At 38.8% G+C, this 17010-nt stretch overlaps 1 protein-coding gene across 1 annotated transcript in view; it reads right to left on the reverse strand.

Moving 5' to 3' along the window:
• Positions 1–1666: 1666 nt before the first annotated feature.
• The window catches only part of LOC117792707 (protein couch potato), a 71622-nt gene continuing 56278 nt past the window's right edge, over positions 1667–17010 (reverse strand). The window contains 8 exon segments of the mRNA XM_034632939.1: positions 1667–2501; positions 2951–3716; positions 4135–4493; positions 4588–4790; positions 5727–5871; positions 7140–7202; positions 7278–7331; positions 7869–7946. Of these exon segments, the coding sequence (XP_034488830.1) occupies positions 2385–2501; positions 2951–3716; positions 4135–4493; positions 4588–4790; positions 5727–5871; positions 7140–7202; positions 7278–7331; positions 7869–7946 (1785 nt within the window). The 3' untranslated portion in view covers positions 1667–2384.

The following is a 17010-nucleotide window of genomic DNA, read 5'->3' on the forward strand; positions in this document are numbered from 1 at the left end:
TTCTTTTTGTTTTTCCTACAATTTTCTTCGGCCCGTCAAAAATTTCACTAAACTGGGTTAGGCTTGCCATATAAATTATTACGTTTTTTTTTTTACATTTTTTAAATATTTTTTTTTTACTACAACTAAATATATTTTTTTATTTTTTCCCTCTTTTTACATGTATCCGTTACATGCGGAGCTTTTTTCGCTCTATGCCAGGCGCGTGGGAGGGAGACGCGTTCAAACTCGAAATATGTGGACCGTGGACCCTGCTGCACCGCCGTGTTGCACCACCACTCAGGCAGCAATGTGTGTTGCTGCTGGCAACACATACGAGTAGATATGATGGTGCTGCTGCTGCTGCTGTTGCGGCTGATGCTGATGGTGGTGATGCGTCAGTTGCTGGTGGTGTTGGTGCGGTTGATGGTAGTGGGACAGCGGCGTTGGTGGTGCATTGGCGCTGCCGGGTCAGGTCGCTGTCGGCGTCATCAAGAACTGCTGCTGCTGATGATGCTGTTGATGATGATGGTGATGATGCGACTGGTGGCTCTGATGGTAATGTTGATGATGCGACTGCGACTGGTGGTGTGCCTGCTGTTGTTGTTGTTGCTGCTGCTGCTGCTGTTGTTGTTGCTGCATTTCACGCTCTAATTTCTTAGCGAGCAAATCATGCCTTGATTCCATACCCGCTCCTCTGTAAGTAAGTTGGTAAAATACTTGTTAGTTTTAGTGGCTGGCGAGTTGAGTTTGACACACTCGATTTGTATTTTTGGCAAGGCGGTGCAATTGTGATCAGTTAGTTGGTTAGTTGCTTAAATGAATACTCTTAATTTAATATTGGCCACATGCATTCCCCTGGGCATCAACCCACACATAACCTTTGCCTGCCAGTTAACGGCTGACCCGACATAAGAATCATGTTTTATGTGTTAAGTTAGCAGCATGCAATATAACTATCCTATGCCAGAGTCCCAGAAATCCTGTCCACCCCCTCTTGTTGCTCCAATAAAACGAAGTGCGCAATTTGCACCCAGCGGCAGCTGCAAAACTTTTTACGACTCCTCCGCAGCCTTGGCATTCATGCCTCCCTTTCCTCTTCTCCCTGGCAACAACATGTAAGCGATTTAAATTGATTTCGAGCAAGCAATCAACTGCAAACAGCAAATACACTAAAATTTGGTTGAAAAATTTATCATCAAAGTTTTTACAGCCACGACTTGAATAGTCCAGCGAATTTTAGAGTGAAAAATAACAATCTCTTGATTTGAAATTGATTATTGGGCATTATTTTTGCCGTAAAGTCTGATTTTGCATTATCATACCGTAATAGATATTTCATTTAGTTCATATTCATAGTAATATCTTTCTCTGCCCCTGTTTCTGTACTCTAACTCAATTTAAAAATTTGGAATACTGGTAGTTGGTAGAAGGGTCAAATTAAATATCTGTGATCAATTTTAACAGCCTTTACAAACAAACAAACTAAGTAAAGTTTTTTCTATATAACGCTGAAATAATTTGAGCTCTATTGTTAAAAACTTATAGAATCTTAACTTTATAAATATCTTCTGCGTTGCTCTTTCTTTACATCTCTTTTTTTTCACGTCCTCCATTTTTGTAGTCTAAGGTGCTTTATGCTCTAAAATGCCTTTAAGTTTTATATTGGGAAGCTAAGTCCTTTTTATTATAAAAAATGTATTAGGCTTTCTTTATTCAGATTAAAGTTTTGCTACTTTCTTCTATGGTCGGCTTCATTTTAAAGCTTATAATACAACTATAAACATAAAGTAAAATAAAACAAAATAAAAATTGCGGCCCTGTTTATCGTCTAGCGATTTTTCCCACCATGTGTCCTTCTTGTCTTTACCCTTTATCCTTTCTTTCCCCACCTGGCATCCAATAAGCAGCACTTGATTGTGGGCGTGGCTTGCTTTCTCCTTTGCATTTTTTATAAAGAAGTTCTCTGTTTATTGTTTGCTCTTTTTGCTGTTGTTGTTGTTGCTACTGTTGCTGTTTGTGATCGTTGGTTGTTCTATTTTTCTTGCACGAAAATTGAAAAAATGAATTTATGTGGTCTTTTCGCATTTTAAATACGTGCAGCAGCAACACACACATACTGAGTGGGGCAAAAAAATGTGTTTCTATATTTGCTGGTTTAAATGGAACTTTGCACTTGCTGGCGCCTGGAGTTCAGGTTACCATATTAAGTCTGCAGAAATGTGTATGTGTGTGTGCGAGTATAAATCGTAAAGTCAAGTGCTATAAGACTACACATTGCTATAGTTACTGCTGTCGTGTGTATGTTGCCTGTGAGTGTGTGTGTTGTTAGCGGGTGTGTGGTGAGTGTATGTTATTCTGCCCACATTTGTTTTTTATAATTTGTATTTAAATGCCTGCCTGGTCTAAGTTTTAGCTGCTGTTGCTGTGATGTTGCTGCAGCCCATGTTGCTGCTGCGGCTTTTGCTGTTGCTGTTGTTGTTGCTGCTGTGGCTGCTGTCATGCAAAGTAAACGAGCCGAGCTAAACAATAACAATTTGCAATTTCATAAATAGTTAATGGGTTGCCTTTTTTTTGGGTTAAATAAAGTATAAATGTATACAAGCGTGTGTGTGTGGGTGTGGGTATGGGTGTGTGTGTGTGCTTGTGGCTTGCATACAATTTACGAGTACTTATGATACATGTGCCTGGGGTTAAGCTTAAAGGCTGTGTGAATTATGGGTTGAACCCTTTGCGTGAGTTCGTCTGCTTATTTAATATTTAAAATGCTTAGAGAGGTATAAAATTGGTTTAACAAATTGCTGAGCGATATGAGTGAGATAGAGAGCGAGAGAGAGAGAGAGAGAGATAGAGTGTGAGTGAGATAGCAAGCGACTACTTTTACTACTTTTAACATATTTACTTTTAGAGTTCATTGATTTTGGTTTTGGTTTCGGTTTTTGTTTTGTTTTTGCTTTTATCGTATACATACGTCTCTAAAGAGATGATTTTGGTGGTGCTGATTTGGATGAAGTTGGTGGTGCTGTAGTGAGTTAACAACAACGCTAGTGGTGCTGGTGGTGCAGCCAGTTGTCGCCTGATGCAACTGCTGCAGTTGATGTTGCTGTAGTTGAAATTGATGATGCTGTTGCTGCTGAAGCTGCTGCTGCTGCTGTTGTGGGGTATTTGATATTGCAAGTGGTGCTGGTGCAGTAACGAGCATATTTGTGTTATTAATATGACCCAGATGCGGGGGCGGTGGTGGTGGCAGCTCCAGGCCGCCATTCAATATGAACAGTTGCTGATGTGTAGCTGCTGTTGGTAGCGGTGGTGGTGGCGGGGCAGCTGCCACAGTCTTGCTGCTGCTACTGATCAGTGGCAGCGTTACTTCATTCAGCATCTTGGTCTTGGCATACTCAATGCGTATGGAGCCGCGATCCGAGCTAAGCAAATATTTGCCCTGCAACTGTTGCATGGCCTGTGCTGCACTTGGGGCATCTTTGAATTCAATAAATGCCACCGGATGTTGCTGTTGCTGTGGCTGGCCATTGCTGCCGTTGCTGTTGTTGTTGTTGTGGTTGCCGTTGACTAATGCAGTATTGCAGCTTGTAGTTGTTGCTGTTGCTGCTGCAGTTGCAGTGAGGAAGGTTGAAGTTGGTGTTGGAGAAGTCAGAGTTGAAGACAAAGTTGAAGGCATAGAAGTTGTGATATTGTGCATACCTTTTGTGTGCATTCGTAGGCGACAAAAGCCAGGCATACTGTGCATATATATATTGATAACATATTTTTGCGATATACGATATATATAGATATATATATATTGGAGTATATAAGTAGTCGGTTATCGATTATCGTTATTCATGTATAATACAATTGGTGATTGGGCAACAAACGAACCAAAGAGAGAACGCAAAAAGTTATCGATTAGTTTTAGTATATCGAGAGTAAAAATTATGGTGCATTATTAGGTGGTTCAGTGGTTATTGGTGGCTGGTGATTGGTTACTGGTGGTGGTGGTGGTGGTGGTTTCAGTGATGGTTTTGGTGCTGATTTTTATCTTTCGCTCAACAACTCAAACTTGTTACTTGTGTATTTAGAATTGTGTGTGTATGTGTGTGGTTCGATAGTTATCGGTTGTAAGCTATAGGCAATATTAATCGATTATTCATCATTTACCTAGAGAACACCTCCTTGAGCTCGTGCTCGGACACAAACTGGCCCAAATTGGCCACGAATAACGTGGAGCAGGGCGCATTGGCGGCTATCTGTGGATTGGCCGGGTGTGTAGCGTTGTTGGTGGAGCCGGCGGGGCTTGCCAACGCGGGACTGGATAAAAAATGATGATGTGATGCAGCCGCAGCAGCGGCAGCGGCAGCTGCAGCAGCAGCGCCCTGTGGCGCCGTAGCCGCAGCAGCAGCAGCGGCAGCGGCAGCACCACCACCGCCAGCGGCAGCAGCGGCCATGTGTGCCATTGCCGCCTGGCTGGGATGTAAAGCGGTAGCAGTTGTCTGATGATGTGGCATTGTTATTTGAGTCTGCAGCGTAAACAATAGAATAGTTGTGAATAGTGTTGTAAAGAGTGAAAGTTATTGTTCTTGTTACTGTTGTTGTTGCTGTTGCTGTACTCACTTGATGCATAGGCTGCTCCATTACTTTGTCTGTATTTAGTCAGAGATAGGAGCGAACGGGCACCTGCGGATGCAGTGCCGGATGCACGAGTGTTGCATGCTGCAAGGCAGCCGCACCGGGCAGCTCAGCGGCAGCGGCGGCCGAATACGCTAACGGATGATGCCATAGCTCGGGTCCGCCCGGAAAGAAAGGCCCACCCAGATCTAAGAGAATTGAGTAAAGAAATTGAAGAGAATAACACGATAGTTTAGTTGAGCGCCAGCTGTTGAGGTTGTTGTTGCTGTTGTTTTTGTTTTTATTGACTAATTGTTGTTGTTGTTTTATTTATTTTTTTTTGTGTGTGAGTGAACAACATAAAGTTGTAACGATCAAAATGAAAATCTTGGAACTCTTTTTTTCGAGTTAAAAATTGGTTTGAGTATATTTCGAGTTCGTTGCCTAAGTCTTTCGTTTTGCGTGGAGAAGAACTCAAATTTGGATATAAAATGAATAGATTTGAGCTAAATTGAAGAGAGTCATTAGTAGACAAAATAATTTATGAAAATAAATAATTTTCCACAAGTTTTCTTGAACTTCAAGATAATGTTTTCAAAGCGGATCTCCAAGTCGCAAAGTACACGTCAACAATTTGAAATTTCTGTACCTCACTTGTGAGAGTGTGTGTACTGTGTGTGGTTGTGTGTATACTGGTGTGTGATTCAAACAGAGTGTTACAGTGATCGAAGGTGCGTACATAATATCGTTGGAGTTGTTGTTGTAGTTGCTGTTGAGTTGTTGCTGTAACCTATGTAAATATTTATAGCGAAATTTAGTTCGGGCGTACGATAAAAGATATAACATTTGATATATACGAGATATATATAAGTATATATAATATAGATTTGTGCACTTTAAAGCATATTTCAACTGTTCAATTGTTGGATTCTTCTCGTGTGTGCTGTGTGTTTATGTGTGTTTGTGTGTGTGTGTGTCGTAAGAGTTAGGAGGTGCGCTGGTACGCCTTCGATACGATAGCTCAATAGAGTTTTTCATTTTTTTTTATTCATTATTAAACTGTTAACTACGTACATACAACCAAAATAAGTAGCAGCTGCTTTTTAATGGTTTTTTTTTTGTTTTTTTTTTTTTTGTTTACTTACGTCCAGTGAGTGGGTGCATCAATGCAGGATGTGAGGCTGTTGTCGCTGTATTGGGCTGTGGTTTGGGTTTGCTCACTTTCGTGTTACTCTTGGCGAATTCCAAGCGAATTGTTTGGGGCATATCGGGATCGAAGCGTACACCCTGCTGTAAATGATCAGATCAAAATACAGCGGTTTGTATTTTCTATTTTCTATTCTTTGTTTTTTTTTTTTTTAATTTTCAAAATAATAATAGGTGTATTTTGGAATTTAATTTTATAAATTTTCATAGAGATATTCTATATTTCTTTATGTTTGTTTATAAATTTGTTTTCTGTTTTTTAACGATATAACTTCTTGCAACAATTCGCCAAAAATAATTTTGAATGTTGCATTTGCGTGTTTTAAGTACAAGAATGACGGAGAGAGAGAGAGAAGAGTTTCTCTTTTTTTCTTCTCATTTTTTTTTTTAAATTGAAAACGTAAAAACCAACTTGCTTCTTTAGGCTGTGGTGCTTACAGAACGCTCGGAGATTGAGTGGCTTTTGAGTGGTGCCATTTGATGGCTTGCTTAACTAAGAGATGTACGGTTTACAAGGGGAACTAGTTCAATTTGTGGGTGTGTGGGTGTGGGTGTGGGTATGTGTGTATGCACAAAAGCAAAAGAGATGAACAGCAACTGCATAGGAAGAGCACCTATGAGTGGGGGTCAAGGGGGTCATACAAGAATTTGTTGTTTTTGTTGGTGCCAAAAGGGTAGGGGTGCCTAGAGGGGACTTGAACATGCACCAGCCATAATAATTGTGGTCTAGAGTTGCCAGGCTTCCGTTCCATAATATAGTTTATAATTGTGTGTGCTTCATTGCCTCATTGCAGTTACTATAGATGAGTGTAAAATGTATTAAGTGTATATATATGTGTGTGTATGTGTGTTTGTATGTGGGTGAATGAAAGAGAGAGACAGAGAGGGAGTAGATATCTGAGAGCGAGATGCAATACCAAAAAAAACAATAAGACAAATCAAAAAGGATAGACTTAAACATAAATGCGGTGAAAGTTTCTTCAAAATGCAAGCACGTGTTAGAGTACATCTTGTTGTTGTTGTTCTTGTAATGGTTGTTGTTCTTGCTGTGGTTTTTATTGTAAGGTACGACTGTTGTTTTTGAGAACCTAACATTTCTTAACGCTCAGTGTAAGCCAGGCAATAAGTACAAGTACGAGTACGAGTACTCAATAAGTGCTTTACAATCTTAGTGTCAGAGCTCTCTTGGTAACTCTGAAAAATTTGACATAATTTTAATTGGTCTCGATAAATTTTGCCAAGAATTGTTGGTGTTGTTCCTCATCGATTACACAAAGTTAACAATTGTACATATTATATATATAAAATTAAATATCAATATAGGTGTTGTAAAATCTATTATTATTTGTTACCTGCAGATCCTGCTTAGCTGCCTCGGCACCGGCTCTTGTATGGAATGTCACAAAACCAACGGGCTATTGTTAAAGTTGAAATACATTCAGATATTAACCAACACTCCAAAGTTTTTCTTAGATGGTAAATTTACTTACCGATGCAGTTTTGCCATTTTTGCTAGTTACTTTTAGTAGAGATCCTTCGTAGCCCTGAGAAATTAAAATGGTTTTTCGTTGAATATATACAACTTTTTAGATTTACGATTTTTTTTTAACAAACTTTTCCTACACTTTTTTTTTATAAATCCTTATTAACACAATTCAAATGTCTTTCATAGTACGAGAAACTCAATCATTAAATTTCATTTTACCCGTATATTTTTGGCTAGACTTTTTTATAAAGTTACACGCTTCCTATATTGTTGTGAAAGAGCAAAAGCTGAACATCTTCGAAATAAATTGTTATCTTGGTGTCCATTTTTTATATAAAAGCTTTTAAAAAAATGGAATTTTCTTTCTAAGCTTATTTTTAATATTGAAATTTTAAATGGTTTTTATCGCTAAAATTCTTCAATTTCATTTTTTTGGCTGCTCGTGCAGCTAAAATTATAATTAATAAAACAAGTTTAAACTATGCATTTTCTTTTACATATCAAACCATTAAGTTAAATTGAAATGACCCTTATAAGCAATACATACTTTCGCTAAAATGTTGTTGTTAAATAGTCCTAATTACGGTTAACTCACCTCATAGGCTCTGAATAGCAAATAGAGCTCTCGTGGCTTGGCATCCATTGGCAAACCACTGACGAACAATGTGCGCACCTGCAAGAAAGCGAAACAGACACTGAGGGTTAGAAAGAGAAAGACATACATGGAACAAATCTGTGTATAGATTTAACCTGGTTTATCTTTTGGCGAGAAACCAATTTCCTATGATTGCGTAATTAAGTTAAAGCTGTCACGTCCTCTGGCCGGATTCAAAACTGAACCTGAAACCTTCAGTCCCAATTTCAATGTGTCAAATATTTAAATTCGCTGCCGCTTTAAGCCCAAAAGTTCATGGCACTCACACTCATACATATGTGTGTCTGTGTGTGTATGTAGTGATAATGAAACCAAATGGAATAAGCGCCATAAACGCTGAATTCATTAAGGCAACGACGTGACACGCTGCTACAGTAGATGTTAAAAAAGGGATGGGGGTGGTTGGATCAGGGATTCGGTGGGTGGTGGTTGAGGGGGTGGTGCTAATGAGCCTTGATGTTGGTTTTTTGTCTGTTGTATTCTTAACACCTAGGCAAAAGCAGCTTGTAAAGGGACAAACTGTGCTAGCTATATGCTGGTTTTGGTTAGCTTATTTTGATACCAGCACCAAATCATTTATTGAAGGGTATATGCAGTGGGCAAAAAAAAAAAACAACTCTTTAATAAAACCATCTTTATAAAGAATACTCTTTTCATGAAACTATTTTCTCAATTATTATATTCTAAATATATTTCACTTAACTTATCTCATTTTCTAATAGAAGTTCAAGTTACGGGTATATTACAGTGGACTTTCAAGCATTTTATGCATTCTGTTGTGTTGCCGATTTGGAATTCGCCTTGCGCAGAATGACAGATTGTAAAACGCAAGTATATGTGTGAGTGGGTGTGAGTGTGTGTTAAAATTAAAACGTGTTCTATCGTGTAATCTTGCTATTGTTATCCAGTTGAGGGAAAACAGCTGTCTAAAAATAGCATGCCACACATGACCACGTAGTCCTGTGTAGTCCAGGAGTTGCAGTTGCGATTTTAACACTTGCCAGCCGCAATTTTCCAAATTAATTAACTCACTCAAGTGCTGGGCATGATAATGAAAAAAGGCGAAAACAGCAGGAAAAAAAAAATGTGAAAGAAGCAAATCCTTTGACGTAGTTGGCGCTGCCAAAAAGGATCTGCAGGATACGCTCAGTTAAATAGCAATTAAAATTAATTTTTCCGCAGTCTGCGGTTGTAAGTTGGCTACATCTCCGGCTGTTGGGGCTCACTAATTGGACGGGTAATGAGCTGAGTTTCTCGTCCCTAGCAAAAGAACAACAACAGCCACAAGAATGAGACGTAAATTAAAGAAAATTGAGCCAAGCCAAACTAATTAAAAGCGAGAGAAATTCATAGTATTGCACTTGCGGTGTGGCAAGTGCAACACGCCCACACACTCAACAAACAATTCCTGTTGCAAATGGCATTGAAATGCAATTATTTTAGTTTCCCTTTTAAACGAATGTGAGTCCGTATGTGAGCACGTTTATATGTATGTATGTGCCTGCGAATGAGATTTGTGAGTTGTACCTCAATTTGATAGCATGTCTCGGTGCGCAAATATGCCAAGAGCAAACAACAGACAACAAACAGGAAATAGAACTAGAGCTAGAGGTTGCCCTGCACAGTGGGACAGTATGTATTGAAAATAGCAGTACATGTTCCATATGAGTCTTAAGAAAAGTTTATAAGTAATAAAAATTTTTACGTTTTAAGTAATTGTTAAGGGTTCTATAAAAGTTAATGTAAACATTTTTAATTTATCTTTTACTGACTATAAAATATGTTTTATATTCATAATAATTATATTGTATCTTTTATAATAATTTGGAAATATTTTATTATGTAATTAATTACTTAATTTATTACTCTTCTATATTAAAGCTTTCCTAATATACTATATAATTATATTTATATGTATAAGCCTTATGCCATAAAATATTTTGAAATTAATAATATTTGGTAAGACAACCAATTCATTTGGATCCACTGTGCGTTGCACTGGCAACCACAAAAGTCAGTTAGCCAGGCCAAATCAGGAATAGACGGCGCTAAGGGAGTTACTAACCTCTTGACTTGTTTTGTTTGTCTTGTGTTTTGGCTACTGCGGAAATACATTCAACATTTTGGCAAGCATTGCTTCTCTTCATTCTCCCCTCGCCGCATTTTCATATACTGCAGTTGATATTGTGTGGGTGGATTACATTTGTGCTGGTGTGTGTGTGTGATTCGGAACAAGTTTGGTTGCCAAATTCCATTTAAATACAGCAAAATGTCATTTGGTTTCTGTTCTTGTTGGTGGTCAACCTTGCAACTTGGCTGCCTCTTTGCTTGGCAATGATTTCGTTACTGCAACTCCCCTTCCCCTTCCCTTCCCCCACACTGCCACACTTTTTGCCAGTGTGTGTGTGTGCGTGTGTGTATGTGTTTCACTTTGCGGTTACTGTGCTGCCATTACGAGTATTGGCAAGAATTTATATTAGTTACTTTGACTCCTCTTTTGCCGCAATGTGTTTGTGTCCTTTGTCTGCTGTTAACCGACAGTTCGAGCCTGCTTATTTCTCCTTAGCTTCCCATTTGTTTAAAAGTAATTATTAGCAAATTGAGTTCATGTGGTTACTTCAATAAATTTGTGTTATATCGAATTTTATATGCAAATATTACGCATACGCACTGTACAATAAACTTTCTCAAGCTACCAACTCTGGTCGTTGGCCTTGTGTTGTCTTTTGGCCTATGGTAAATCACTATCTTGTCAAGTGTTGACTTAAAATAATTAAACGTGACACACACACACCCAAAACTGTTTATAATGGCGATCATAATCGACGAATCGACCGACTGTGGGCGTGATTCGTCGAACAGGCGTTTGAGGTGAGTCTCTCGGAATTTGCTAAAAGGCGTTAAATTGTAAGCGCTTGTAAATTGTCAAACAGCTGACAAAGCGACAGACAAATAGAGAGGCAAATGAAAACAAATTGAGCAGGTGAACGTCGACTTAAAAGTGCCCCGGGTTTTGTATCTGTAGAGTCGTAGATATCCCCACTTGCCCAAATATTTCTCAGTCGGGTTCCAAATTACCCAGTCTTATTTCTTGAATGGTACAGGGTATTAAATACACACTACAAAAGTCCGTCACAAATCGCAATGCACAGCGATAGCAAATATTTAAATAATTGCTGTTGTCGTTGATGTTGTTGCTGCAGTTGCTGCGCGTCAACGCCAACATCAACAATTTCAACATTGAAACAACTTTTGCTATTGACTTTTTATCGTTTGTCGGCGGCAGTTGCACAAAGTGTTTGCACAAATTTTTTCTATAAATTGTTGGCAATTAAAACTATTTAATATGCATTTGTGGGTCTCATAAAAAGTAAGATTGATAGTGTTGATAATGCTGTAAATAAAAGGATAAGTTCAAGCAAAATACATGATGTGTGAAAAGAAGTACATTCTATACACAGATAATATAAGATTAAATACATTTTTTCAATTTCCTGCTCATTTTAATAATTTCTAATGTCAAGTTGTTAGCCCATCAATGTGAATAAATCTGTTTATGTTTTAAACTGACAATAAATTTGATTAAAGTCTTAGCTTGGCTTACAATGTTGCAAAATGCAGCTAACTGGCGCTTAATACACGCTTTCCCCGCCCACGTCTCCAATGCCGCCTCGAACCCAACGCCAATTAAGTCGAGCGTCGAGTCAACTAAATGCCTCGGGCTGCCAAGTTGACTGCAGTGAGTTTTAGTTGTTCTTGTTGCAGCTGCTATTGTTATATTTATTTGTTGTTGTTGTTGTTATGTTTGCTACTTGTTTATTTAGTTTTTGAATTGTTTTTGCTTGCTTTTCTTCTCTTTCTTTATTCTCTCTTTTATTCCATCAGGCAAATCTTAAAGTGCAACAAAATGTAAAAGATACAAATGCAGCAACTGCCGCAGGCTGCCAACAGCGGACTATATTGGTGTGTGTGTTTGTGTGTGTATGTGGCATAAGAAGAAGCTAATTTTGCAAGTTTGTTTACGACAATTGTGCATTACTGCATTAAGCCTTGAATAGATACAGATGCAATAAAAAGCAAAAGTTCAAATGATAATAATTAAAGTATATTTGCTACTTTAATTTGTATTTTAAGCTATAATAATAAGTTGCCTGTTGCAACATTAGCATGACTAATTGCCTCTGTTTAAAAAAAAGCAACTATCCACTTAATGTGAAGCAATTGCAGATAACACAAACAAAACAGTTCAATTCTTGCAACTTCGAGTTGTCATTGAATTTCAATCTGAATACAAACGGTATTGATTGCAGTTTGAGATAGACTTGAATACTTTTAGAAGTCTGTGTGGCATGTATCGACAGTCTAAAAACAGTCAACAAAAGTTTGTTATTGGCCAATGTGTGTGTGTGGCATGCCACATGGAGCTGCAACTAAATGAGTAAAGCAAATGAATGAATGCTGAATGCGACTGCCTCATGTTGCAGTTGTTGCAGCTGCTGTTGCTCTTCATGTTGCTGCTGTTGTTGCTGTTGCTCACGTTGCTCTTGTTATTTTTGTTGTTTTTGTTGCTTGGTGTTTTGCCGCATTTTGCATACAAAATGACGTTGGCCATTGTGAAAACGGGACTCGGGATGCATTGCAGCAATAGACAATTGCAGTTGTGCTTTGGCAGCAGCAGCACCAGCAACAACAATAGCAATCACAATGTTGGCCAACTTCTTTTTGGCTTAAATGAAACGTTTTGTTTGCATTTTGCGCCTTTCGTTGCTGCTTTCTTTTGACTGTTTACCGTTGTTGTTATTGTTGTTGTTGTTCGTTTGGCATTTGCCTCACGCGCGCTGCAACCAGCCGCAATCTGCCACGCCCCCTCTGCCCGGCACGCGGCCCACATTGTCGTGGCCAACGCTCAATTAAACCTCTTTGGCCTCCACGGTGCATTGCTGGCATTGCTTAAATCTGTCTCTTGGCTGTTGTTGTAGCTGTTGCTGTTGCTGTTGTTATTACTGTTGTTGCTTTTGTTGTGTGCTTCCCATTTTTTATTTGTTGTTGTGGTTTTTATTTCTTTTTTAGAATTTGCTGCTATTGTTCGCGTGTTTTGCTTTGCTCCTTTGCCTGATCCTTGCTGCTTGTTTGCGTTGTTATCTGTGTTGCAGCCACGACAGCAGCAACAGCAGCAATTGCTCAGGTAATTAGCGCTTTCTTGTCGCCTGCTCTCATTTGATTAAAGACCTGGTCCCGCCCACTTGGCTAAGCAAATTTTCAAATCGCTTAATAAGTCGCCCTCCAGCGACAGCAGCAACAACAACAGCAGCAACAACAGTAGCAGCAACAGTAGTAACAACAACATCGGCTGCTACAGCTACAACAAATAGCTTAAACTAATATTTTAATTGCTAAGCAAACAACTGGCAGCTAAGGCACACACATACACACACATACACACACACACTTCGACACACACTGATACAAAAGATACGATGAAAACTTTTGCCTCGTTATGCTTATTTTACAAATTAGCCAAAATTTCGAGACACTTGCCACACAGACAGGAAGTGAAAGAGAGAGAGAGAGGGAGAGAGAGAGTGGGGGAGTGGGAGCTAGAGTGAGAGAAACAGTGGCAGAGACAAATCAAATACAGCTGCGGGACATTGCCACGCCCCCTTTGCTGTCCATACAAATACGAAACAAAAATGGTGAAATTCTCATGGCTGCAACTTTTGATTGCAAATTATTTGCAACTCACAAACACACACCCTGACTGCCAAAAATTTGTTGCCAGGAGCCAAGGCAACTTGTTACTTGTTGTCATTGTTGTTGTTGTTCGCTTGGTAAACAAAAATTATGCAACAAGATAAGGATAAAAAAAGATATATAAATTTTTAAGCTTTGAGCGTTGCTTTCAGTGTGTGTGTGTAAGTGTGTGTCTGTGTGAATGTATTCATTGTAGGCGTGGCAGCGAAATGCATGCAATTTTGAAACTTGACATTATTAAAATGCAACAACAGCAACATCACCAACGACTACAGCAACAAATTTCCAATTTTAATAATTAAAACTCATTAACACTTTTGCCTAGTCAAGGGCATAGGAGGAGGCGAAAGAATTTCCCAGCTGGACGAAGATTAAATAACAAATGAGCGATGACTCTTTACGGCGTATACTTTTGGGGCTAACTGTGCACAGGGTTGAGCAAATGAATTGAGTCGAGTATTGTTGCTGCTGCTTGGGCGCTTATTAATTATTAAGGCCGGCTGACAAGGGTAAATGTAAAGGGTAAGGATAAAGAGTGAGAGAGAGAGGGAAGAAGAAGAGGAAAAAGGTTCTCGAAACTCAAGAATTTGGCACTTTGGAGCATTGTTTGTAATTTATGGCATTTACAAATTGCAAATGCAACTGAATTTATTATAAGCATTTGCCATTCACTTCATTATGTGAGGGAGGATTCAACTAAGGAATAAGTTGCACTTTGTAGCTTACATGTTGCACTTATCTAGGACAAGGCTGCATGCAAAAACAGGCACATGGTATATGCAACATTTGTCAGCAACGTGTCATGCCTGACGTGCCACGACTAACCAAAAAATAAATGAAAGAAACAAACAAACAAATAAAGAAAGAATATTATTAACAATTCAACGTTTAGGCCAAGGCAAAAAATATACGTATCCGAAACGAAACAATAGACAATACTGAGCCTTGGACTGAAAAACGTGTCCGAGTGTAGACAATGAAAGGGGTTTGCACTCACTGTTGCTGCTGCTATTGTCCTGACTGCCAGGACATTTGACAGGCAACATTATTAAAACACAACCTGCCCAGAAGCCAGTGCACATTCCATTTAAAAAAGGATGTAGTTTAGCTAGTTATAGTTCTCCAACTCCTGCCAAGTGTTAAGCCTAATGAGCTTTCAACTGGCTTAGAAGCCAGACAACAAAACAAACTAATTAGATTATGCTAAACTCATGAAAACTTTCAGACAGTAAAATTTATTGTGGATTCCATTAGAGATTCATTTTGATAATTTTCTCAAGCTCATATTAAGGAGTTCTGATTTCTATTTATTTGAAAATTCTTTATTTTTATGAAATTTGATAACAATATTAACAATACATACTATTAAAATGGAAATTTAAATTTTCAAAATTAAATTTCAGTGCTTTGTTTAGTTTTCTGTCTGTCTTACTGTGCGTACGTGTGTGTGTGTGTGATTTAATATGAATTGCAAGAATATTAGACTCACACTCAACCACACACACACCACATCAGTTGCAGCTTCCACTTCATTCACTGTCGGCACCTTTACAACTTTCAGATTCAATATCTTCATCGTATTCGTTCCACGGCGATTGATATCCCTCGCTATTTACATCCTCCTGGCTATCGAGATACTCAGATAATGAGTCTAAGTCCTTATCTATGCGAAGTAATAGTTCCAGTTGATTGCGTGTAAATCTTATGATCGGTTGAAAACCACAATTCTGCTGGCAACTCGCATAAAATAGCTTCAGTTGAATATCTAAATCGCCATCTCTTTCTGCTGGTATTCTCGCTTTCGTCAGACTCGTCGACTTCTCTTCATCGCGCATAACACTTAGAATTCCCCAACCGCCGACTATGGCCATTAAAAAGTAATCCATGAGCTGAAAGCACCTCTTACCAGCTGCTGCCGAAAATAGTATGAGATTTGTGCCCGGTATATGGAGAATCCTCTGATCCCTGACTGAATTCCAGATCATTGACAATAGCGTAAGCATTTTTTGTACTAAAATTCACACTGGCATTTTATTATGGCATATAATTTTGATAAATTCCTAGAATTGACAATTGGCGCTGTGACCTACTTGGGCTACTGAAGCAGAGATTCTTCCAGCAGCTAAAGATTTAACGATAAAACTCCGTTTTAAGAGTTTATTTATCGCCTTTTTTCGTTGTTAATTAACTCATATTCCCTTCAGCTCTACCATTTGAGCTAAAGCGAGACTGTAGTGGGAGGGGAAGACTGTCTCCGATTGTAGCCAGTTGCTCATTAGGCAAACATGACACTTTTGGCTCTAGTTGCAACACAATTTTGCGTGGCAACCAATAAATGGCATACTCGTATGTGTACGTACATGTGTGATGTGCAGTTTGGGGATATTTCGAGCCACTGTGCGTACCGTGTCGGTTAATGCAAAACTGCGTCAGCTAATTAAGATTGAAGTTGCCGCAGAGCATGTGGCGCCACACAGCAACAAAGCAAGCGCCACAAAAGCCAGCAAAAAGTCAGCAAGCTAATTTATTATGCCAAACATAAAAGTTCCCCCAGAGGAAAATGAGAGAGAGAGAGAGAGAGATAGAGAGATAGAGAGAGGTGTTGCTATGTTACAAAAAAGAAAAGAGGGGAATGATCCTTTAAATGCTGCGGTTTGGTAAATGCGCTTAACTAGAAGCTGCAGTTGCGGTTGCAGTTACAGTTGCAACCTGCGTGTTGAATTGAAAAAATGTTAAAGAACAATGTTAACTGTTCTCATTATTAAAATGAAATAAGGACACGTTTCCAACAACAACAACTCAAAGAAAGGTGGAAACTTGTGAAGATGATTTATAACAACTTTGCAAACTTTGTGCATTTCTATTGCTGTCTTTATTCTATATTTCGGATTCTGTGGCACACTCAAATGGAATTTGAGCATATTCTTGTTTTCAATTTGCGCCAAGCCAGAGAAATTATCCATTCTCACAGCAGAGAAAGCAACTGAATCTCTTCAGGCTTGAGCTAAAAGGAGAAGAGGACACAGTAAAAATCAAAACGAATCAGCGCATTTTTGGGTCAATCACAGAAACACAGAGACAGAGACAGAAGGAAGAAAGAAGGACGGAGATGGAGCGAAGGGGGGCAAAATGGAGCGAACTTCTCATACTAAGGACATGAATTACGTGCAGAGGATATGCTTGTTATACTGTGTGCTATGACATAGAGAACGGGTAGATAAGAAGCTTAAGTGATAAATCAAATAGGGAACATAGTATTTGGATATTTTTAATGGGCTTAGATAGAATGTAAGATGGTGTCTTTATCCAACTCTTATCAGAAGAAATGTTT

The sequence above is a fragment of the Drosophila innubila genome (genome assembly GCF_004354385.1).
Source record: "Drosophila innubila isolate TH190305 chromosome 3R unlocalized genomic scaffold, UK_Dinn_1.0 2_E_3R, whole genome shotgun sequence".
Lineage (NCBI taxonomy): Eukaryota > Metazoa > Arthropoda > Insecta > Diptera > Drosophilidae > Drosophila > Drosophila innubila.